The 25641-nt window shown below is 44.1% G+C and overlaps 4 protein-coding genes across 4 annotated transcripts; 1 reads left to right on the top strand and 3 right to left on the bottom strand.

The window, feature by feature from the left end:
- Nucleotides 1-632: 632 nt before the first annotated feature.
- On the top strand, nucleotides 633-2617 carry LOC134219846 (probable maltase). The gene is made up of 3 exons (XM_062698732.1): nucleotides 633-828; nucleotides 887-2393; nucleotides 2453-2617. The coding sequence occupies exons 1-3, from the start codon at nucleotides 687-689 to the stop codon at nucleotides 2541-2543; spliced, it is 1740 nt and encodes a 579-aa protein (XP_062554716.1). The 5' UTR covers nucleotides 633-686; the 3' UTR covers nucleotides 2544-2617.
- A 7166-nt stretch (nucleotides 2618-9783) lies between these two features.
- LOC134223223 (uncharacterized protein K02A2.6-like) lies at nucleotides 9784-11589 on the bottom strand. The gene has a single exon (XM_062702367.1). The coding sequence runs from the start codon at nucleotides 11494-11496 to the stop codon at nucleotides 10831-10833; it is 666 nt and encodes a 221-aa protein (XP_062558351.1). The 5' UTR covers nucleotides 11497-11589; the 3' UTR covers nucleotides 9784-10830.
- A 48-nt stretch (nucleotides 11590-11637) lies between these two features.
- Nucleotides 11638-14276, bottom strand: LOC134221814 (uncharacterized protein K02A2.6-like). The gene is made up of 2 exons (XM_062700991.1): nucleotides 14057-14276; nucleotides 11638-13841 (listed from the first exon to the last, which is right to left on the bottom strand). The coding sequence occupies exons 1-2, from the start codon at nucleotides 14274-14276 to the stop codon at nucleotides 11638-11640; spliced, it is 2424 nt and encodes an 807-aa protein (XP_062556975.1).
- A 3516-nt stretch (nucleotides 14277-17792) lies between these two features.
- On the bottom strand, nucleotides 17793-23060 carry LOC134225547 (isoleucine--tRNA ligase, cytoplasmic-like). The gene is made up of 4 exons (XM_062705727.1): nucleotides 22729-23060; nucleotides 21970-22504; nucleotides 20525-21792; nucleotides 17793-19699 (listed from the first exon to the last, which is right to left on the bottom strand). The coding sequence occupies exons 1-4, from the start codon at nucleotides 22866-22868 to the stop codon at nucleotides 17962-17964; spliced, it is 3681 nt and encodes a 1226-aa protein (XP_062561711.1). The 5' UTR covers nucleotides 22869-23060; the 3' UTR covers nucleotides 17793-17961.
- Between the last annotated feature and the right edge of the window lie 2581 nt (nucleotides 23061-25641).

Below are 25641 nucleotides of genomic sequence, written 5' to 3'. Positions count from 1 at the left end.
AAGGCTTTCAATTATTAACTGAGGAAAAGCTAATAGATTACTAAGAATGAAAAGCAGGCAAGTTCCATTTGGCATCTAGTGCCATGAAAAAAGATGAAGAAGAAGATGTAATGGAGCATTAGGTCAACCTCACGAAAAGCTCCACAACAAAATTGAAGAAAAATAAGACGGATTTTGAATATTTGTAGAAGTTGTAATGAAGAAATTAATGAAAGCTAACCACGCAAAAAGCGACCCAAGTGTAACTAATAATTAAGTAACAACTAATTAAGAATAAGGCGGATATGAATTTAGTAAAACCTTAATGATGTTCCATACAAAACTTCAATGCATAATCAGTCAATAAACTATAATACAGAAAAGCCGCAACAATCCAAAAGTATGATCATCTGTGCAAACAACCAGAAATACCTAGCAAGTTGATAAAAAATCATTTTCAGCGAGTCATGATCTCCAGTACAGAATGTTAATCATTCGAAATAAATTCAAACAAATGTGAACTCATTATGGATATTCATTAATTCAAATATGTTTGCTTACATTCTATACTTATGCAAGCAATATTTCTTTTCATTTGAATATCTGAAAACATTTTGCTTCTAGGAAGTATATAAAACCATCGACTCGATCTACATGCTTCACACGATATCACTTCATCTTGGCATGGAGTGATCGTAACAGGGAAAATGAAAATCTTTGTACCACTACTCACTACCCTGATAGCAGGTTGGACCACTGCGCTGGACTGGTGGGAGCACGGGAACTTTTACCAAGTTTACCCTCGATCATTCAAGGACTCCGATGGCGACGGCATTGGGGATTTGGATGGTAAGTCAAGAGCCAGTGCTAGAAACCTTGAAGCATCTAATAAAAAAAAATTCTCTAGGAGTCACCGAGAAGCTGGAATATCTGAAAGATCTAGGCATGGACGGAATTTGGTTGTCGCCAATTTTTGCTTCTCCGATGGCCGATTTTGGATACGACATATCGAACTTTCGTGAGGTGCAACCGGAGTACGGAGACCTGGCAGCCTTTCAACGATTGTCGGATAAGTGCAAACAGTTGGGTTTGCATCTAATTTTGGATTTCGTCCCGAATCACACCAGTGATCGTCACGAACACTTTATCAAGTCCGTACAAAACGATACAACATACAGGGATTTTTACATTTGGCACCCAGGTGTAGACGGACCGGACGGCACGAAGGTACCGCCCTCAAATTGGATCAGCGTCTTCCGAGGCTCTGCTTGGGAATGGAATGAACAACGACAGGAGTTCTATTTGCACCAGTTCTTGAAAGAGCAACCTGATCTGAATTACCGCAATCCAGCCGTAGTGGAAGAAATGAAAAACATATTACGTTACTGGTTAGATCGAGGTGTATCGGGATTCAGAATCGATGCCGTACCCTACCTGTTCGAGAGTGTGGAGCAAAATGGACGTTACATAGATGAACAACCGAGCGGAACTACAGACGACCCAGAGAATCCCGCCTATTTGATTCATTCGCAAACCTTTGATCAACCGGAAACGTACGACTTGGTATATCAGTGGCGTGCGGTTTTGGACGAATACACTCAAAAGGACAATAGAACTCGAATCATGATGACGGAAGGATATTCCAGCTTGGAGAAGATCATTGAGTTCTTCGGAAATGCCACTGTCAATGGATCCCACATTCCTTTCAACTTTGAGTTGATAAGTAACATTCGCGATACGAGTAACGCAGCCGACTTCGCAAAATACGTTAAGCGTTGGTTGGACGCCAAACCGGCCAACAAACGATCCAACTGGGTTCTAGGAAATCATGACAACAGCCGCATTGGGTCCCGTCTAGGTGAAAACAAGATCGATTTGTACAACATCGCCCTTCAAACGCTACCGGATATTGCCGTCACTTACTACGGTGAGGAAATCGGAATGCTAGATCAATACATTCCTTGGAATGAGACCAAGGATCCGGCCGCGTGCCGTTCGAGTGAGACCACATTCACAGCTTATTCAAGAGATCCAGTTCGCACGCCAATGCAGTGGAATACAGCAAAGAACGCCGGATTCTCATCAGCAGCCAAAACTTGGCTTCCGGCTGCCGATAACTACAAAACGCTCAACGTTAAAGCTCAAGACATGGCCCGCAAAAGCCATCTGAAGATCTTCAAAAAGCTGACCAAATACCGTAAGCGCCAAATCTTGGCCGAAGGAGACATCGACATTAAAGTGTCCGGCAAAAATCTGCTCGCATACAAGAGGAAGGTCGACAAAGTGGGCTACGTTGTCGTTGCACTCAACTTCGGAACGGAAGCGGTGGAACTGGGCTTGTCAAATTTGTACGAGCATGTGGATCAACGTATGCAAGTCGTGGTATCGTCCAACAAAGTCACTACTTCGGACAAGTAAGTTTGTCTATTAATTGTTTTTTTAAGCAGAGTAATAATCAATTATAATGTTTCAGTGCATGGATCGACGTGGACAGCTACAATCTAAAAGGGGAGAGCGGCATCGTATTACAGTATCTGTGGGGAAAGAATCCGATTGTTTCCTAAACTGAGTCCTAATTATGAAATATATCTTTAGCACAATAAAATGAAAACTATATTATGTGCACTGCATAAAGGTAGCGGATGTGTTTCTTTTATTTCGAACAAGCTCAATGATTTTTGCAAACGGAACTAGATTTAAGTAGTTCTAATTTAACAACATTCATGACACCCTTTGGTCGTTTTCGGTGGAATCGTGTTCCATTTGGGCTGAATAATGCTCCAGAAATGTTCCAACGTCGAATGGTCCAGATATTCGGTGACATAGACGGTGTTGAGATCTACTTGGATGACCTGACGATTGCGGGTGTTGATGAGGAGGACCATAACCGAATTTTGTCAATAGTTCTTGAAAGTGCACGGCAACATGGTGTGAAGTTTAATCCAGACAAGCTACAATTCCGATTACCACAAGTGAAGTTCATGGGTAGCATAATCGGTAATGGAATGATACAGCCTTTGGATAAGGATATTCGAGCAATTACTCAAATGCCGAAGCCAAATTGTGTACCCGAGGTTCTCCAGCTTCTTGGTTTGTTGAAGTACTTACCAAAATTCTTTCCGAACCTATCACAACGTACAGCGAATCTACGCCAGCTTAGGAGCAGAATGGTTATGGACTTCCGAACATGATAGGGAACTGAAAGATATTCACTCATCCATAACAAAAACATCAGTGCTTGCAATGTTTAACCCGAAAAAGCCAATTACGATACAAACAGATAGTTCGAAGGATGGACTCGGGTGTGTTTTGCTTCAGGATCATGGACCAGTAGCCTTTGCGTCACGAACTCTGTCTCGTAGTGAACAAAAATGGGCGCAGATAGAAAAAGAGCTACTTGCTGTCGTGTTTGCCTGTTCACGCTTTCACTATTTTCTGTATGGACGAGAATTCAAGGTACAATCTGATCACAAGCCACTTGAGACCCTTATTAAACGGGACATTGACGATGTGTCCTCACGCCTACAGTGAATGTTCTTAAAACTCCTTAAGTATCATGGATTGTCAGTTGTGTACACTGCGGGAAAAGATATGCTTGTCGCTGATTGTTTATCCAGAGCTCCTTTGCCAGAGATTGGAGAAGTTGATGTTCAGTTGGAAGGTGTAGTGCATTCTCTCGTGTAACAAGCGTGCATGTTAGAAGACAATATGAACCTCTATTTAGACATCCTCAAACAAGACGAACGTTACATGCGCATTGTTCACTTCATCGAACAAGGTTGGCCATCGTATCACAAGCTAGATGATCTCAGTCAATCTTATATATAAAAATGAAATGGTCTGTGTTCGTATCCGCATAACTCGAAAACGGCTGGATGGATTTTTTTCATTTCTTCAGCAGAAACATTCGTTTTAGTTTCCGACGGGTTTATATGATATTTCCTAATGCGAAAATCACGAGTAAAGTTGAGCAAATCGTGAAAAACTAAAATTGTGATTTCTATGCGAACTTTGCATGGGCAGTTCGGAACGCCTACTATGCAGGACAACGTCTGCCGGGTCGACTAGTTATTCTATAAATATCGTAATGAACTTCATTATGAGAACGGTTTACTCTTCAAGGATCTTCGACTGAGTATTCCAACAAAATTACAAGCCTTAATTTGTAAGTGGCTCCATGCACCGCATCTTGGAATAGAAAAAAAAACTCTTGCGAGGGCAATGCAGTTTTTCTGGCCTGGAATGTCCAATGATATTTCAGAGGTGGTCAAAACTTGTACAACGTGTGAAAAATTCCAGCGCAACAATCCCAAAGAGCCGCTGTTACAGGACGATTCGCCAGAGTATCCTTTCCAGAAGGTGTCTACGGATATTTACGAATATGGTGGTCATGATTGGTTGGTGCTGATTGACGCATACTCTGGTTTTGTTTGTTCTGAACGACTTCAGGACAAAACAATGCGAAGCGTATGCATATTTTTCGATAGGTTTTTTAATGCTTATGGATATCCTACTCAAATTCGAAGTGATAACATCCAATTTGATTCATTGGAGTGTGAACGATACGCTATGCAGCTAACTCCAAGCCAACTGTTCTTTGGAAGACAGCTTAAAACACGTCTGCCTGTACATGAATCTCTCTTAATTCGTGAGAGTGTGGCAGAAAATGTCATTCGCAGTAAATTTGAACGAAGACGTGCAATCCAAAAGGAAAATTATGATAAAACCGCAAAGCCTTTGCTGCCGCTCCTTGTTGGTGATCGATCACATGATTCAAGAAACGATCGAAAGATTGGAAATATGGAACAGTTACACGTGACGTCAATGGCCGGTCATACATAGTTAAAGATGGGTACGGAAATCATTTCAGGCGAAACCGCAGGTTTATGAAACGTACTACGAATCATGGGACTAATCCACAAGATCTTCTAATCGACGATCGTCTTATTGAATATTCTCAAAGTCATGAACAACCTCAAGAGGATTTCTCGAAACGGCTGTGTGATGAGAAACCTCAAAACAATGAAGCTAATCCTCCAATTATCAATCCTCAATCACCACTGCCTGATTGCAACAGAGACTCCACAAATGCCTTTCTCGAATCCCCTGCTAACGCTACGACTGCTGATTCTACTCCCGTTTCTGTTCGCTCTCCGGAAATCGCTCTAGAATCTTGCCATAATTCAACATTGCCCCAACTCTTACCACTGTCACAAGATGGTCGTGTGAGCGAATCTCACGGCGACAGCCGAATTAGTCGTAGTGGACGTTCAATAAAACCTCCCCAACGCTATGGACAATGACTTTATTAATTTGAAAAGAAAGCGTGTAATAATATTCATTAGTTTTCATACCCTGACCTTAAGTATGCACTGCCATGGATGGTCGAACAAACACACACATATGTATAGCTAGCATAGAACTGCGTCACTCTATTTAATAAATCAGTCAGTTCAAATTGTACTACCCTGCTGTACGCACGTCGTAAATAAAGTTGACTCATACTTAAAACATCGTACCTGCTGGATCGGAAGCGAACACCATCTTTGCAGGGTTGCTGTCCCGCATTCTTGCAACATGCCCTGCCCATCGTACCCTTCCGGCTTTGACTACCTTCTGGATACTAGGTTTGACGTAAAGCTGGGCGAGTTCGTGGTTCATTCTTCGCCGCCACACACCGTCTTCTTGCACACCGTGCTTTGGACGTCTCTCGAATACTCCGAATGCTTGCAAGTCCTCCTAGAGTATTGTCCATGTTTCATGTCCGTAGAGGACAACCGGTCTTATTAGCGTCTTTTGGTGCGGTGGCGAATCTTTTTTGACCGCAGTTTCTTCTGGAGCCCGTAGTAGACCCGACATCCACAGATGATGCGCCTTCGTATTTCACGACTAACATTGTTATCAGCTGTTAGCAAGGATTCAAGGTAGACGAATTCCTCGACCACCTCGAAGGTATTCCCGTCTATCGTAACCGGCTGTTACACCCGTCTCTCCGCATGACACCTTCTAGCGCAATATTGAACAACAGGCACAAAAGTCCATCACCCGGTCTAAGTTCCCGGCGTGATTCAAACGAACTGGAGTGTTCGCCCGTCCACCATTTCTTTGATCAGTCTGGTAAGCTTCCCAGGGAAGCTGTTCTCGTCCATATTTTTTCATAGCTCTACGCGGTCTATACTGTCGTATGCCGCCTTGAAATCAACGAACTGATGGTGCTTTGGGACCTGATATTTGTATTAGATAAGATCTCAGATGGAATAGAAGAATAAAGGTTCCCCCAAACACACGCGATGCGACAGTCGCGACGCGATTCTATCGCTTGGCGACAGCGATTCTGTTGCCATTGGTATGGAAGCGTAAATAGAACATTGCCGGCAGCGACCGAACGATAGAATCGCGGCGACTAGTTGTCGCCGTCGTGGCGATGAAATCGCTTAGGTCTGGGGAAGCCTTAAAATGTTTCAATAATTTTATCAGTGCACACTTGGTTATCATCATCATCAATTGATGACAGCAAATGAACTCCGACTGCACAAAAGATTCCTTTCGCCAGTCGATGCGTTTTGTGTAGGTGAGAGGGAGAACGAAAATAAAATTGCTGTCACGTTAGGCAATAGACCTGTGCAGGAGTTCATGAAATTCACTCACCCGATGGATTTTGACATTTGAGCGGGTCGTCTTCTCGAACAAAAGTTCATTTTGCGTTCATTATGCGACCCGCTCAAACGTCATAATTTCTTGGGGGAGTTCATTTTGCGTTACCCCATACCTGCGTATGAGGGAAGAAGGAAGCAAAAATGAATGCCCCTTGCAATAGTTTCGAGCGAGTTGGTTGAGCAAAAGTTGGTTGCAAACGGATACGAATGATGTTCTGCGAGAGAGAAAGACCTGTCGGCTTCGCTCGTCGAACGGTTGAGATTGAAGTTCTCACCAAGGAACTTCTGTGTCATTCTATTGGCGATTTTCAAAGCGATAGGACGTATTTTGGTCACGGTTTGTTGGCTGACAGCAGCCGAAAGTTTTAGTTTCGCGAGTGGCGTCATGCCAGTATTCACGGCATTTTTGAAGGATTTGCCGTACAGTAAAGATCTGGTCCGTTGTCGAGCGGCAGTCAACGAAGCCGGCTTGATAACTTCCCACGAACTCATTCACTAATGGTGACAGACGACGGAAGATAATCTGGGATATCACTTTATCCGTCGTTGATCGGCCCTCACGAAAACCTGCTTGGTATTCACCGACGAAGGACTCTTCAAGAGGTCTCAATCTGTTGAACAGAATACGGGACATAAATTTGTACGCCGAATTAAGGAGGGTTATTCCTCGGTAATTGGTGCACTCCAGTCTGTGCCCTTTCTTAAAGAGAGGGCAAATGAGGCCGTCCAACCAGCTAGCAGGCATTTCGTCGTCTTCCCATATTTTCGACATAATATGGTGCAGAACTTCATAAAGCTGCTCACTGCCATGTTTGAGAAATTCAGCCGGGAGCTGGTCCTTCCCCGCAGCCTTATTGTTTTTCAGCTCTTTAACAGCTTTTTTAACCTCATCTAGTGTAGGTGACTCCAGCTTGTCCATCGTCGCTAATATTTATTCTGTTCACCGATGCATCGTCACTTCCTCCATTCAACAAAGTCTCGAAGTGTTGCTTCCACCTGGCAGCCACTTCAGTTTTATCTGTCAGCAAATTCCCTTGTAGGTCGTTGCACAAGACGGGATATGGCGCTGTCTTTCTCCGCACGCCATTGACAGACTCATAAAACCTCCGCATATCGTTCTGCTCCATTTTTTCCTGCGCCTCACTAATAACTTGTTCTTCGTACTCTTTCTTCTTCCTGCGGTGGGTTCGTTTTTCGGCTGCTCTTGCTTCCTTGTACCGATCTCTATTCGATCGGTACCTGACACCAACATCCGGCTTCTGGCAACGTTCTTCTCGTCTGTCACTCTCTGACACTCCACATCGAACCAACCCGTCCTGGGTCGCCTCTGTGCAGTACCTACCACTTCTCGTGCTGTTGTGCTCACCGCTCCATGGATCGACTCCCATAGATCGTTGATGTTGTCGCTAACGTTGATTGCACTTATCCGTTCGTCGAGCTTCTGACGGTACTCAGCCCATACTCCTTCCGCCGACAATCGCTGGATATTGTAACGCATCGTTCGCTGTGATCTTTCGTTCGATACAGTTGACAACCGTGATCGAATTTTACTGACAACGAGTTAGTGATCAGAGTCAATGTTCGGACCTCTGAATGTCCGCACATCGATAACATCCGAGAAATGGCGCCCATCCACCAGAACATGGTCTATCTGGTTGCAAGTTTCACCATTTGGGTGTCTCCAGGTGTGCTTTCGGATGTTCTTTCGTGCAAAGTAGGTGCTACTGATGGCCATCCCTCTGGCAGCAGCAAAATTTACTAGCCGTAGGCCGTTGTCATTGGTAGCGGAGTGAACGCTCTCCCTACCGATTATGGGACGGAAAAAGTCCTGTCTACCGACCTGAGCGTTAGCGTTTCCGATAATCACGTCATGCTTTGGGCACTCTCCATAGGCTTTATCAAGTCACTCGCTTCATCTGCTTGCCCATCACTACGAAACCAACTCCATGCTCTGCTTTTTCACCGCCGCTGTGATAGATGTTATACTGGAATGCAGTGTTGGTCGTAAGGTCCAAGGCTCGGAATTCACGTTCTCCGGATCTAGGCCATCGGACTTCTTGAATAGCAGCCACGTTCACTCCAACCTTCTGCAGTTCACGAGCCAGAAGGCTCACTCGTCCAGGTTCATTTAGGGTTCTGACATTCCAGGTACCGAGTTTCCAATCATAGTCCTTATTTCGTTGACGGGTCGGTTGCCAAAAATAACGTTCTCTTTTTCTTCTATCTCCATTTTTCGTGGTATTTGAGAGGCTTCAGTAAGCTACCTTACCGGGGTCGCGTTACCTACATCGCGATGATGGGGCTGCCACCTTAGGTATAGCTGACGCTATACAGCATTTCGATAATCAGCCGCTGGGTACCAGACAGACGCTGTTTGAGCCGCACCTCCTGGTGAACAGACGCTCGATGCGTACCTTCTCACTCTAGCTGATGTCAGAAGGACAACAGTGCCCAGGCTGCACTACCAGCTAAGTACACAACCTTTAGCTGGCGATCTTTTGTCATCGGACGACCCGTGGAAGCGTGAGATAGGGACTTGTGGGGACCAGAGCTCGATGGGGCGCTCCTTCCTTGATGTCAACCCACTATTTTGCAGCCCCGGTTCAGAGTACACCAATCGGCAATCGGCTATTGAGGAGATGCGAAGAATATCTTCAGACCGTCCGCAAAGGATAGCCGTGGTCCATCGATTACATGGTGAACATCGTTGAAGTAAAGCAGGAAAATTAATGGCCCCAAGTGGCTGCCCTGCGGTATACCAGGCGAAGCGCGGAAACTATCTGAGCGACAATCGCCTAAAGCGACCACAAGCTGGCGTCCGGTTAGATATGATCGAAACCAATCGAGAAGATTTCCACCGACTCCAAGTCTGTCAAGCTTGGCTATTGCAATTTTATGGTTCAGCTTATCGAATGCTGCAGAAAGATCCGTGTAAATCACGTCCGTTTGAGTGCGTGCAACCAGAGCTGTAAATATTCAATTATTTTTTATGAAGCCCATCGGCCTTCTTTGTCACTTCACTTCTAAACATATTCATTTTCGGCTCTGCACCGTCAATTTTCAGAATGAATATGGGTCAGTGAGTATTTATTTGAATACCACAAATTATTAAATGTTGTGATAAATGGGCCGATGATTTACACAACAAACAGATTAAAATCTTTATTTAAAACTAATTACAACAATTTAAAAACGCGGCGTGGTTACTGTTGCAGTGGTGGTGAATGCACTTAATGAATGACTGTTGCTGTCGGCTGACAGATCGCTTCCTCTCGTTCGCTCGCTCGGTAGACGTCTGTCGCTCTGACAGATTGTGTCAGACGATGAGCCCACCGTTAAATAGATGGTGCGTTTCAGGGTCGTAGGGTGGTCCTCCCAACACCTCCCCCTCTTAAAAGAGATGATACGGCTCATACCTCACGGGTTGTCTTCTGGTTCTCGAAGACTGGCGAAGCTGGCTCGGTTCCTGCTGAATAGTAGCTCTTGGTGGCTTGACTGGTGCTCGGCGATGAACCTCCCTTGACTGTAGTTCATTGAGGATATTGCTGCTTGCTGAAGCTGACTGCAACGGTTCGGATGGTTCTGGTACTGCTGGTACAGTAGCTGTAGGTTGACTGAGACCGCATGAATCCAAAAGTATACTGAGCGGGATTTGAGTACACTTGTTTTGCGCTGTTGATGATAGTTGTTCTGATTCATACCGTTTCTTCAGTTGATTGCAGTGTGACCTAATAAGGTTCCGCTTTTCCGGTAGCCACACGTTGTAGATGACTCGACCAATCCGTTCTAGTACTTGACCGGGTTCCCATGACCAGGTATTGTTTCGATGTATTTTCGTCCAAACCAGCTCTTCTGCATAGTAGTTTCTTGCTTTCGTGCCATGCTTACGGTTGAACTGACTTTCTTGCTTTGATTCGGCTTGCTTGTAGAACGAAGTTGGTGGTTTCAGTAGATCTAGTGATGTCCTTAGTTTTCTTCCCAGTAACAGTTCTGCTGGTGACTTCCCTTCAGGTGCGCTACGACAAGGAGTTGAGCGGTAGCACAGAAGAAAAGTGTCAATAGCATCGCGGAGTATTTCTCCCCCCGATGTGATTTTACGAAGTCCTCGCTTGAATGTGTCGACGAATCTCTCGGCGAGTCCGTTTGACTGTGGATGATACGGCGGCGTTTTCAAATGTAGGATGCCACTGTTACTTCAAAAGGCTTCAAAATCTTCACTGGTGAACTGTGTACCGTTGTCTGTAACCAATGTTTCCGGCATTCCATTTCTGGAAAAGATCTCACGGAACATGGCCACTGTAGCGGACGTTGTAATACGTTTGGTAGAGATGACTTCTGGCCACTTACTGAATGCGTCGACAACAATCAAATAGTAATTACCGTCGACTGGTCCAGCATAGTCTGCATGAATCCGCTGCCAAGGTTTTTCTGGTGTAGGCCAAGATTCCATGTTGGTTTTACTGTTGGTCTTGGCTGCTCTCGAACATTCTACGCACGTACGAACACGATGATTGATCTGCTCGTCGATTCCAGGCCAATAGACGTAGTTACGTGCTATGGATCGCATTCTTTCTACTCCAGGATGTCCTTTGTGTAGTACTCGTAGAACTCGATCTCGAAATTTTGATGGAATAACCAGTCGTTCCCCATAGGTGAGGCAATCGGAGACAATGGCTAAACTGCCCCGACGCTGGTAAAACTGTTGAAGCTGTGGATCGCTGATTTTGGACTGATTTGACGGCCATTCTGTTTGAACGAACTGCTTAACCTGCTTCAATACTGCATCCGACTGTGTTCCTGCTTGAATCATCTTGAACGTGACTGGCAGAGCTTCCACTGATTGCTTGACGATGTCTTCCATGGTGTCTTCCAGTTCAATCGATGCGATGATGTATTCTTCATTCGGACGGACGTGAGTGTTGATCAGACGAGAAAGGATATCAACATAACCAAAACTTTCCGTACTCACGTATTTGATGTTGAAGTCGTACAGTAGCAGCGTTTATGCCCATCGCTGAAGTCTGTTGGCTGTATATACTGGAATGCCTTTCTTGGAACCAAAAATAGCTAGTAACGGCTTGTGATCCGTTTCCAGTATAAACTGTCGTCCAAAAATCATACGGTGGAACCGGGTTACGGCGAAAATCAGTGCGAGTCCTTCCTTCTCGATTTGGCTGTAGTTGGACTCGGCTGGTGTAAGACTTCTCGACGCATAGGATATCGGTTTCACTGATCCATCTGGTAGCTTGTGGGCAATGCGCGCACCGATTCCGTAATTTGACGCATCCGCCGACACTATGATTTCCAAGTTTGGATTGTAGTGTGAAAGTGTTAACGGTGACTGCAGGATTTCTCGGAACCGATTGAATGATCGCTGACATGCTTCTGACCATACCCACTTTGCTCCTGATTTCAACAGCTGATCCATCGGAAACCGTAACTTACGCATTTCCGGAACGTATTTTGCGTAATAGTTTACATTTCCTAGGTATGAACGGAGTGACGAAACATCTTGAGGCGGTGGCATGGTGGCGATAGCTGCTGTCTTATTCGGATCGGGTCTGATTCCATCACCATCCAGAATTTGCCCCAAGTATTCCACTTGTTCCATGTTGAAATGGCACTTCTCGATCCGTACTGTAAACCCGTACTGTTCTAACCGTTGAAGCACTTGTTTCAGATTGTAGTCGTGTTCTTCTTTAGTGCGACCACCCACTAACACGTCATCCAAATAACCAGAGGTCTTTTCGATACCACTCAACACTGCGTCCATGATCTGCTGGAATGCACCCGGAGCTGATTTGATACCAGGTGTGAGGCGTGTATAGCGGAAAAGTCCCTTGTGGGTGTTGACTGTTAGCAGATGCTGATCTCGGGGATCCACTTCCACTTGTAGATACGCGTCCGACAGGTCGATGTGACTGAAAAACTTGCATCCGGCCATCTTGGTGAAAATGTCTTCTGGCAAAGGAAGCGGACACTGATTCGACTCCAAAACATCGTTGAGACCCGTCGAAAAATCAGCACAAATGCGAACCTTACCGTTCGGTTTCCGCACTACGACGATCGGAGCTGCCCAATCTGAATGATTGATTGGTTTGAGGATTCCCAAATTCTGCAATCGATGAAGTTCATTTTCTACCGCACCTTGTACACTGTATGAAACTGGACGTTTTGGTCGGTAAACTGGTTTTGGTTCTCCTTTCAGCGTCAATCGCACTTTTGTTTTTGTGCAAAGTCCCATTTCGTTTGAAAACACTTTTGGGGACTGAACTTGCAGAGACGAACTGATAGGCACGTCCCATAATCCGAAAAGCTCAATCCAGTCAGAGCCAAGAATGTTTAACTCCAGATTGGGTGAAGCAACACGACACGAACATCTCTTCGTTTTGTCACTGATGTTTACATTGCACAAAAATTCCCGGGCGAGATCAAGTGATTCCCCTGAAGCAGATTTGGCGTTGCATGACGGTGGAATTCCTTGAGGTTGTACGATTTTTCGCCACAATTTGTCGGAGATAATTGTTATGTCCGACGCTGAATCAAACTGCAACCGAACCGGAACATCGTTGATATAGATTTCCACGAACTTCCTCCGCTGACTGATGTTTTTCACTGACACAATATTCACATCCTTTCTGTGCTTAGAACTGTACTTTTTCTTCTTGTCTTTACTGCCGCTGGTATTTCCAGATAAAAAACAGGCACAATATCCTTCTTTATGTCCTTTTTTCTTGCACTCGCGACACTGATGTTCACGGAATGAGCAATCGGCAGAAAAATACATTCCCCCACATGACCAACATGGGGTTTTCGGTTGATTGTTGTTCACTTTCCTCCAGGCACCTTGTTTGTGTTTAGGCTTGAAAGGTCGATCCTGATGAACTGCATTAACAGCACTGAATGATTGCTGTTTTTCTACAAGACTGTTGTCTTGTTTCAGGTTCAGTAAACTTTTACAATCTTCCACCACTTTTTCCAGAGAAATGTCTTCTGTCTCATTCAATTTGGTAATCAACCTCATACGAATGTCCGAATCTCGCGACGATTTCAGACCGCACACAAAAATGAGACATTTAAATTGCTCTTCGGACAGTTCTCGCAACTTGAAGTCCACACACGCTTTGTTCACTTTGCACGAATACGACACAAAATCATCCGAATCTTCTTTTGTCGTTTGCAGACACAAATAACGGCGGTGAAACACTGAAACTGGAGATTCAAAAATCGTTTTCAATTTCGCGACTGTTTCACTGAATGTTAACTCTTTTGATAGTCTAGGCAAAATAAAACTTGTGAACCGTTCATGCGCTGCTGGATTCAATTTCCTCATCAGCAATCGGACTTTCGCAGCATCGTCGAGTTTTTCGGCATCTTTGTCGAACAAATCCGTAACCGTGCGTACCAAGAGTCAAAGGTACAGCCCTGCTCCGGATCATAAACGAACTCAGTGATGTTGCTAGAGAGCGAATCCAAAACAATTTCGTCCCTCGACAACTTCTGAATGGCCAGCTGGGTTGCTGAAACCTGCTGAGTGAGTTGCGTCATCAACTGCTGCTGCTGTTGGAGGATTTGCATCAGCATCTGGTTGGAATTCTGCGATGCACCTCCTGATGCCTGCTGTACAGTTGGATCCGGCATTATGCTGCTAACCTTCACTTTTCACTGCACACACGCGGTATTTTTGTCGACCGAAAAACTGACTTTTTCCGACGGAATTTCGCGAAACCGACACTGAATATACTCGTCGCCACTTTGTTGTGATAAATGGGCCGATGATTTACACAACAAACAGATTAAAATCTTTATTTAAAACTAATTACAACAATTTAAAAACGCGGCGTGGTTACTGTTGCAGTGGTGGTGAATGCACTTAATGAATGACGTTCGCTCGCTCGGTAGACGTCAGTCGCTCTGACAGATTGTGTCAGACGATGAGCCCACCGTTAAATAGGTGCGTTTCAGGGTCGTAGGGTGGTCCTCCCAACATTAAATAATCGTAAAACGGAAAACATTTTTGATGATTTAAATAAATACACGCATAGATCTAATCCCGACGTAATCAATTGAATGAATTTATAAAGAAGTAAACTGAGTAAGTCATTATATGTTTTGAATAATCAAAACACGAATGTCAAAAGTCGGAGTGAATGTGCTTCATGAAAGTGAATATTTTATGCTCTGCGTGCAATCATGCTATCCGTGACGTACGACATTAGGCACAACAAGTTAGTGGTTGTTGAACGGCTAGCTGTAAAAGCATGTTGTTAAGCGCAAACATATTGTTTGCAGTGGGCATTCAGCGGGTCCATGATAACCAATTCAAAAAGCTTCGCTATTGCACTATCACGCTTGCTCCCCTTTTTGTAGACCGGAAACATATCTGCAGTCTTCCAGCAAGGTGGAAATGTGCCGCTGGATAGAGAGAGTTGGGAAAACAGAAGAAGGAGTTCAGGTAACAGGTAATATTCTTTTTGAGAATCATCGATGGAACACCGTCAGGACCAGGCTTAGATGATATCTTAAGCTTGGACATCGCTCTTGAGATGGCTTCAACATTCTCCTCGATATCACCGAGCGATTGATTCGCTAATGGGACGTTGTTGGCAGCGGTGGTAACGACATCAACAGGTAGTTGTTCGTCTTCAAACACACTGGCGAATTTAGCTGAGAACAGGTTGCATATACCTTGTTGGGTGCTTGCAGATTCACTATTGAATACCATGGACGATGGAAATCCAGTCTCTTTGCACTGTTCATTTACGTAGCTCCAAAAGGACTTTGGGTGAGATCTTAGTCGTCGCTGTCTCCCTCTTTGGTAGCGTAGGAAATGATAGCGACTGATCCGCTTATACTCGTTGTTGAGTCTGACATAGTGGAATTTGAGTGGCAACGTACGGTGTTTCGTGTAACTTCTGAGTGCAGCTTTCTTGCCCCTTTTCAGCGACCGGAGAGCATTCGTCATCCACGGGATCCGAGAGTCTGATTGAACGGACTTTTTTATGACATGCCTGTCGATGATGTACACCATGATATGAGAAAAAGTTTCTGTATCAGAATTAATGTCCACTAGATCGAGAATGTGTTCCCAATCCATATTTGATAGCACTTCAGAAATACTGCGATGGTCCGCCTTATGGAAATCGTACGACACCACGGCTGGGGGGTTGAAGAAATCACGCATAACTTTATCTTCGACGGCAATCAATAGAGGGCGGTGATGAGCAACATCTTTAACTAAGGGTGCAGGAGCCAAACAGATGGAAGGTGCCGTGGTACGACAACTCACAAAGCAGAGGTCCAGAGAGCGATTATTCTCGTTAACCTCGCCATTGATTTGAGATAGCGTTGCGATACTGTAGTTATCCAGAAGTTTAACGGCACCTGCGTGGAACGTGGAGCTTTCAAGCTCCGGGTGGAAGTAGCCGCTATGAATAGGAGTCCATGTAATGCACAAGATACAGATCGGCAGTGTGTGTCAATGAGATCCAAGTCGCGAGTCCGATCCGGAGGGATGTACACAGCACAGAGGAATAGTTGCCTGCCACCAAGCTGAATAACAACCCATACTTACTCAACGGTGTTCCAAGAATCGTCCTCAACCAGTTTTGCTTTCAAGATGGAGTTCTCCGTGTTGCGATCACAGCGAAAAACTTTGTAGCCGGCTCCAAAAACGTAGCTCGAAATAGCGCGAGAATCAAGCCAGGTTTCAGTAAACACTATGACGTCTTAGTTCTGATCCAGAACAGCTAGTCGATATTCGTCCAGAAGGCCGTTAATTCCTCCAACGTTCCGGTAGTAGATGGATATGTCGGACTGTATGTGGCGAGGAGCGGATGGAGCACTGCAAATCGGAACACTATCAGGCAGAGAAGAATTCATTGACTGAGAGTACTTGCCGACGTAAGGAGTTCGGAAGACCCCATTTCCTGACCTAAGCACAGGCCGGGACGTCTGCTGGTCGCTGGCAGGAATGACACGACTGAGTTGGAAGGATTAGGGGCTTCCTCAGAGCTTGCGGATTGAGTGCGTCCCGGGGGCGTACTGGATGTAGTAGAGGCAAGGTTTGCGATATCATATCTCGGTTGAGCTGACGGATAATTATGTTCTTCGGCGTATTCAAGTTGTTGGACGACCCTCTCCCCGCTTCCGGAGCGACTGTGATGAGCGGAGATGGCAAGAGGCTTGACTGAGTCGCAGAAGTTGAGGGCTCCTTTGAAACTCTCTGCGGCGCGTTCCGGATATATGGGAATCAGCGCATAGATTTGTCGAGCGCAGGATACTGAAAAGTGGATCGGCATCAGACGTCGGAGAAACAAAAACTAGATTGTACTTGCCTGTCGTCGGATGCTGGAAGACCCTCGATCTGCAGCTAGCGTCAGGACCAGGACGACAGAGGTGAGCGCAGGCAGCAGAAGGCAGAACTCGCGATCGGTCCGACGGGCACAAGAAGACAAGGTGCGAAGCGGGCAAGGCGGATCGATTAGGTGGAAGATGACTTGCGGACCCTCCGTGGACTGCGTGGTTGGCGACGTGTAGCCATGGACCGAGCCGAATGGAGAAGACTCTTATATATCGCACAGGCCACTTCGGCCTTAGTCTGAATACATAAATAAAATAATAAATAATAATCTACCACTAATAGAGAATAAGTGCGTAGGAAGTTCTCAAGCCGGCTCTGTTGACGACCGCTCGACAACGGACCAGATCTTTATACACCCAGGTTTTTTTTTTTACACGGTTTGGTTTTGGTCGTTTAAGACCTTCAGTGTCAATGAAATAATGAGTTAACCCCACGAAAAAATTCACAAAAAATCAAAGAAAATTCAGGGGGTATTTAAAAAGCTGTGAAAATTCATGTTAACCCTTAAAGGCGCAAGGCGATTTTTTTAGAAATCGTCGAAAGTATTTTTAGCGTAAACTACCATTAAAATTATTAACATTAAACGTATTTTCGGTTTGTTGTTTTAAAACAACATTGCGCATTTAAGGGTTAACCGAGAAATTAATGAATTCCAACCGTGTAAAAAAAAACCTGGGTGTATTTATATTGTCTGAAAGAGCATTCAAATAAGATGTGTGATAGATAGGTGCCTGATAGATATCCTAAGACGTTCTAGTTACGGACATTTTCGGATCAATCAACTATCGAGTGGGTAAAGTATGTGCAATGCATCACATAGAATTATTATATTAGCAAATGTAATAAACGTTAACGGACCAACTCAATTGGCCCCTAATAGTTATTCATGACAAACTAATAACTGCACTATTACTGAGCACAATCTACTAAAATAGCACAGAAGTACCAGTCAGAAGAGGCATTTTAGTTTACCTTCAGTTGCTTGGCATCGTTAAGAACCCTTTTCATAACCTGTTCCACGTCCAATTTCACTCCGACGGGATTCTCCTCGAGCAGGGTCGTTTTGCGGCCCTTGTACTCCACGTTTCGGAAGGCGCAGGAGGGCGCTTTTGCCGGCTTCCATCCGTTGGGCAATCCGGCTTTACGTGTAATAAATACAGTCTGTTGATTGAGCTTGAGATCCACTTGATCGAGTTGCGTGCCGTCGGCTGTAAGCAGTTTGTAGACTTGGTCGTTCAAACCGAATAGAGAATGGATTTCCGTGTTTAGCTGGTCTAGGGTCAGCAGGTCGCCTTTGAAGTTGGTCAACAGTACGGTTGCTTCTCGCGACGGTTTGGTCTGATAACGTGGGGTAATTTTTTCGTCCAGGAGCAAGTTCACCCAAGGACTGGCTGGCATTGGTCGATCCACTGGGGAGCAAATAACTATGTTCATCTGGACACCCTTTAGTTCCTGGGATTCTTCGATCAAAATTTGTTTTGAGGCAGCTTCCGGACCGTATGGTAGGAACGGCGACTTGACAGTGTTTACAATGAACTCCTGATGACTTACTGCGACGCTCTTGATTTCCCCGTCCTTATTGACAGTGTAGTAAATCAGCACCGGATCTGTTGGAATTAGTTTAGCCTTCTTTTTCAACTTTTGGATGCGATTAATTATTTCACGGGCAACGCCTTCCTTCATCAGTTCCTCATTGGGAGTCATATCAAGCAGTACTAATACGTCGTTATCGCTATGGGCTTCGTAGTTTTGTCCATTCGATTGATTTTCATCAAACTGGTAAATCAGTCGAAGTTCGTTCAGTTCAATTTGATGGCCAAGTACAGTAAAATGTCCCTGTTTCACCTGCTCATTGATCTGTTCATCGGTCAGAGCCTTCACCGCTTGAAGGACCTGTTTGAAATCGTTCTTCAGTCGAATTCCAAGGACTTTATGATCGGGTTCCGCTCGCAGCTTCACTCCATATTTCTGCTTGTCCGAACTCAAAGTAATCTTTCGCACGTTCAGCTCGTCTTGAATAAAGTTTTCCAACGATTTTATGTCATCAAGGTATTCTTTGCTCTGATGGATAACGATGACCTCAGTCAACGGATATTTAATCGGGACGGTTCTGCGATCACGCATTACGCGACCCAGTTCGACGACGGCCTGCATCCTCGAAACTGCACGCTCGATTGGAACGTTGATGTACTTCTTGTTCGATTCGGGCATCATTTGGAAGTGCACGCTTCCTTCGATTTTCTCCTTGTTCAGCAATCGCAGCCGCTGGAACATATATTCGGTCAAATATGGGGTAAACGGCGCCATCATTTTAACCATCGCCAACAGAACGTCGTACAAAGTATCCAGCGCATGTTGACAGTCTTCAACGCCATACTCGCCCTTGATACGCTTGCGGTTCATGCGCACGTACCAGTTGGTCAACTGATCGATGAATTTGGTCAACCGCGGAACTACCGTGTACAGATGGTAGGCCTTCATTTCCTTAGCAACAAAATCGAGCAACGATTCTTTGAAGGATGTGATCCACACGTCCATTACGGTTTCGGACCGATTCTCCGCGTGACGCACGACGTCGTAACGGTAGACAATCTTCTCTTCCTTTTCCAAGCGATCCGCATTTTGCAGAAGAAAACGGAACGCGTTGTACCACGGTAGAAATACGTCTTTGAGGATGTCCTTCACGCCATCTTCTTTGAACCTGAAATTGGAAGGAAATTTAAGTTAGGGATAATTTAGTTTCAAATGTTGAAAATATGAACATCGATCGTTTTTCTTCGTCGATCACTGTAGTTATATCCTCTTACTATTATGCAGCATATTTTTTAAGCTTTCCGCAATCGGAACCTAGTCTTACAGTCTTTCCAACTATGTTAAATCAATTTGATTAAGTGCAAGAGTTTCCAAAATCTGATGATTCATGTAGCATTTCATGATTGCTTAGCATTAAATTATTTATGATTCCAAAACAGTTCGTATTTTGAGGAAATTTACAGATGGCTTTCGTCATACCAATGTTTTGCAGTCAACTTAAAATCGCATATCGCGCAAAAAAGCAAGCGCCAAGATGCGGTACTGTAGGTAGAAAATTATGCAATACTGCATTTGATTCATTATTTTAGGAAGCCGAGAAAATTTCCAGATTCAAATTATCAAGACCAGAACGATGCTGGTGCCTAGCCGCCCTCAAATAAAAAAACACCCTAATTTCGAGAAACCTAGTCTAGAGACCAATGACCAGAGCACCAATGTTTTGTTTTACAAGTAAATGGAATGCAAACGTTGGCATTAAGTTTGAAACTGTAATGGAAGCATCATTGCATAGCAATGCGATTAAAAAACCATAATAATTTGTTTTACTGCTCCATAAATCAAAACAACTGTCAAATCCCTGCAATTCAGCAATTATGAATAGATAACGAAAAATCGCAAAAGAAATCAATTAACGATTACTGTCGTTGCTGTGTTTAAATACAGTTACTACGTAACCAAATACGCTAATTATACAAACATCAAGCTGACTCACCTTAAATTTTCGGCTCGCACAACCGGCGAGTTGATCAAATACAACCGCAACGCATCAGCACCATACTTGTTGACCACCTCCATCGGATCGGGGTAATTCTTCTTACGCTTGCTCATCTTTTGTCCGTCTGCGGCCAGGACCAGGCCAGTACAGTTCAGATTCTTAAACGGCGGTTTGTTGAACAAAGCCGTCGAAATAACCAACAATGTGTAAAACCAACCGCGTGTCTGGTCAATACCCTCAGCAATAAAGTCGGCCGGGAAACTGTTACTCAGGAAATCAGACGCATTCTCGAAGGGGTAGTGGTTCTGGGCGAACGGCATAGAACCGGACTCAAACCAACAGTCGAACACCTCCGGAACACGTCGCAGTGGCGGGTTTCCTGATACGGCCGACGGAATTTCGATGTGATCTATACTTTCGCGATGTAGATCGTTCACCCGGACGCCGGAGTACTTCTCCAACTCTTCGATGCTTCCGATGCACACAATCTCCTGGCCATCGGGAGAAATCCAAAGCGGAATTGGAGTACCCCAATATCGATTACGACTGATAGCCCAATCACGTGCATCCCGCAGCCAATTTCCAAACCGTTTCTCCTTCACATAATCAGGAACCCAATAGGTTTGGGAACTACAACTGAGCAATTGCTTAGTCATATGTTCGACCCGAACAAACCACGATGGGACGGCCTTGTAGATCAGTGGAGTGTCTGATCGCCAACAGAATGGATAGTTGTGCTTTACTTGGCTGCTCAGCACCAATCGTCCCCTTTCTTTGAGCAACTTGATGATGTTCTTGTCCGCGTCTTTCACGTACTGACCCTTGAAATCCGATACTGGATCCATGAACTTCCCACTGGGATCGACGGGGCAGACAATTTCTTGATCGCGCGTGATCACTCCATTAGCTAAGCAAACGCGATAATCGTCCTCGCCGAAGTACGGAGCCTGGTGAACCACACCGGTACCAGATTCTTCTGTGACGTAATTGTCCAACAGCACACGGAAAGCCACGTTGTCATACTTGTTGAAATAATCGAACAATGGTTCGTACTTTAGACCGGCAATCTTGTTACCGGGGAACCGATCCATAATTTCGTAATTTTCAGGACCCTTAAACAACGAATCAATGCGACATTCCATCATGATGTATACCTTGCCGGTTTTCAGTTCCTTTACGCGGGCATAGACGAGCTCGGGGTGAACGCAACATGCTAAGTTCGACGGCAGAGTCCACGGGGTGGTCGTCCAACCAATGAGGGCGGCCTGAAAAAAAGTTAATAGTTATGCGATTTTAATTCAGGAAATTAATTTAACGATTATTTAAGTTACATGATTTATTTTCATGTGATTTTATTCATAGCACAAAAACATAACCCATTAAAAAAAACTGTTTATAAATTGAAAGACTAATAAAGAATGGAAATCGATGTATGTACTCACATTATCCTTATCGCCCAAAATCGGGAACGACACGAACACGGCCGGATCGGTTACCTCCTTGTAATTCTGTCCTGACTCAAAGTTCGATAGCGCCGTCGTGCACGCCGTCGAGTACGGCATCACCTTGACGCCTTGGTAAACCAGTCCCTTCACGTACAACTGCTTGAACACCCACCAGATCGATTCCATGTACCACGGGTACAGCGTCTTGTAGTCGTTCTTAAAGTCAATCCAACGACCCATCCGACCGATGATTTGCTCCCACTCGTCCGCGTAGCGCATCACAATCTTACGGCACTCGTTGTTGTACGCCTTGATGCCCATCTTGGCCACATCCTCCGGACCGCGGATGTTGAGTGTTTTATCGATTTCGTACTCGACCGGCAGCCCGTGGCAATCCCAACCGAAGCGACGCTCCACGTGGTATCCCTGCTGGTGGGCGTAGCGGGTAACGATATCCTTAACCGTCCCGGCCAGGATGTGACCGTAATGGGGCAAACCGGTTGCAAACGGAGGACCATCGTAGAAAGTGTACCTTAAATAAAACAAATAAGGTCATAAAATCAACAATACTTAACTAATACAGAAAATTCATTGATGTAAACTGCATCCATATTGCATCAGATGCAGTTCCATATTTATGACAATGAGTTCTATTGAATTTGATATCCAACAATGCAAATTAAGGTTAGAAAAGGAATTTTGCATCTTTTACATTTTATAATGAGCAGAGGAAAAGCTATCATTTTAAAATCTTACCTAGGTTTTCCTTTGGATTGCTTTAGACATGCTTCGAACACTTTTTCCTGCTTCCAATAGGCGAAAACCTTTTCTTCCTCGCTAGGAAAACTGATAGTCTCCGGAAGCCGGCGCAAATCTTCCACCGTAACGCTATTCATTTCAACACTACGCGAAGGAATCGATTTTCGACCTGGTCTTCAATTTCCAAATGTCCAACACTAGCAACTTTTATTTTATGGAGGATAAAAGCACTTTCCACTGCGACAAAAAATTCCGCTAGCACATTTTCGTCTGAAAACTTCGATCGAAAAGAACGATGACCAAATTGCGAATGAATGAAACACACGCGAGTGGTGGAAAATGACAGCTTGGCGAAATGCCAACACGCACGCCGACATCACCAACACACGGGCAAGATTTTTGTTTCTGTTTTGTTGTCAAGCATTCGTGGCGCAGTGTTGCAAGAAAAACAGTTTAAATATATTTATACCATGTTCACACTACGCACAAATATAATGAATAATATAAATAATATAAATAATAAATACATAATATATAATATAATATATAATATTTTATATTATAATAAATAATAAATACATAATAGATATTATTGTTTAACATCGCGCATTTATGCACTACTAAAAATCCACACATATTTATTGGCAAAAATCCATAGATTTAACTTATGATGTATATCAGCGCACACATAATCATTCTCCTTGCGAACTACTAATAAAATATATATCCAAATAAACTTTATGTGTGGTCCCGAATTAGCAATTATTTAATTTATGTGTGGTTCTATATCGATTATATTAGGGTGGAGCTATTGCAAAAATTTATAACGGCGACACATATATCTTATATAGATATTTTTGGCAGTGTGGTATCGCGTATATAAATACCCGAATATAAAGTACCATGAAAACATTTTTGTTACAATAAAGAAGAAAACAAACTACAATAAAAATAAATTGTAAGTTTAACAATAAAAATACATTACAATATGTGTCGGGAAACCGGTGTACCTTGCTGATTTGGGATTATGGACTGTAGGAATGTATTCCAACATCAGATTGTTGCATGCGACGAAGGTGAATCTCCTTTCCTTTCCGGGTTGGTCGACGATACAGTTTCCTTTCGAAGACCTCGTAAGCGTTATCCAAGTCTTTACGACGTTAAGGATTCCTGGGTATTCCGATTTTTGTAGCATGCACGATTCAAACACAGATTTTAGCGGCAATCAAACACACAATTATATTGAAACACTACATACAACTACACAGTTTATTGCTTAAAGTAACAGATTAAAATTTGACACGCGTGCCTCACTCCTTGGATGCTTATATCTAACTAACCGACTACTCATCTTACAATCTACACATTTCCCAGAATATACAAGCAGCCTCACGATGCGATGTTTACCGAACACGATTAGAGATCATTGCGCAGTTATCTCCAGTTTATCTCCTCTCACATATAGTTTAGCTGGACATGTAGAACACTACCAGGGTTGTAGCTAGTATCCAACATCCTCACCCACCCAGACATGTTCAATTTCTGAAAATAAACAAATCCTCTTCGACACAAAAAGGGGGTGGGAAGCTCGATTGAATCTATAATCAAATTTCTAGTTCGGAGTCCTCCTCGTGATCCATGTATGGTAGCAAGCAAAGCTTTTCCACTGCTCTTTTTAGCAAGCCGGTAGCAGTCCTTAAAGTTACTACACTGCCAAAAATATCTATATAAGATATATGTGTCGCCGTTATAAATTTTTGCAATAGCTCCACCCTAATATAATCGATATAGAACCACACATAAATAAATAATTGCTAATTCGGGACCACACATAAAGTTTATTTGGATATATATTTTATTAGTAGTTCGCAAGGAGAATGATTATGTGTGCGCTGATATACATCATAAGTTAAATCTATGGATTTTTGCCAATAAATATGTGTGGATTTTTAGTAGTGTACTCTTACGACTCCATCGGATCCAGGATGCAGTTCACAAATTCGTCCCATTTTCCAATGTGACGGCGATTGATTATCATCTTGGATGACCACAAGCTGACCGATTTTGACATGAATTGGTGGCTTCCACCGTTTGGTACGAGCCTGCAATGTGTGCAGGTATTCTCGGCGCCATCTTCTCCAAAACAATTGCACCTTCTGCTGCATTCGCTGCATATTGCGAAGACGATTGGCAGGAACATTTTCATAATTCAGATCCGGGATTGCCTGAAGCGATGACCCGATCAGGAAGTGAGCGGGGGTTAATGGCTCCATGTCGTTTGGGTCATCTGACATCGCAGTCAGAGGTCGCGAGTTCAAGCATGCTTCTATTTGTGTCAGTAAGGTAATGAGGTCTTCTGGTGATTCAGGATTCTCTCCTAAAACCTTCAGCAGATGATGTTTGAGGAGCGTACTGCTGCCTCCCAAAGGCCCCCAAAATGAGGTGAACGCGGAGGAATAAATCGCCACTGCATGCCTTCATTGCTACAATATTTGTCAACCGCCTCCTTATGATCCTTAGAAGACAGTAACTTGAACAATTCAACAAGCTTGTTGCGGGCTCCAACAAAGTTGGTCCCATTATCTGAATAAATTTCAGCACACCTTCCTCTTCGAGCTACGAATCTGCGTAGCGCCTGAAGAAATCTATCCGTAGACAGGTCCGTCACGAGTTCCATGTGAACAGCTTTTGTACATAAACAAATGAAAATCGCTACATACGCTTTCATTGCTGGCCGTCTCGGAGCAGGTCTAACGTAGATAGGTCCAAAAAAATCTACTCCAGTCCTTAAAAATGGTCGTGCAACGGTAACTCGGGATGCGGGAAGCTCACCCATAAACTGTTCCATAGGTGTAGGCTTCGCTCGATAGCATATTTTGCAACGATGCACTATTCCTCTGGCTGTATTTC

Source organism: Armigeres subalbatus, chromosome 3 (genome assembly GCF_024139115.2).
Source record: "Armigeres subalbatus isolate Guangzhou_Male chromosome 3, GZ_Asu_2, whole genome shotgun sequence".
NCBI classification, from domain to species: Eukaryota; Metazoa; Arthropoda; class Insecta; order Diptera; family Culicidae; genus Armigeres; species Armigeres subalbatus.
This window is presented reverse-complemented; position numbering and strand designations above follow the sequence as displayed.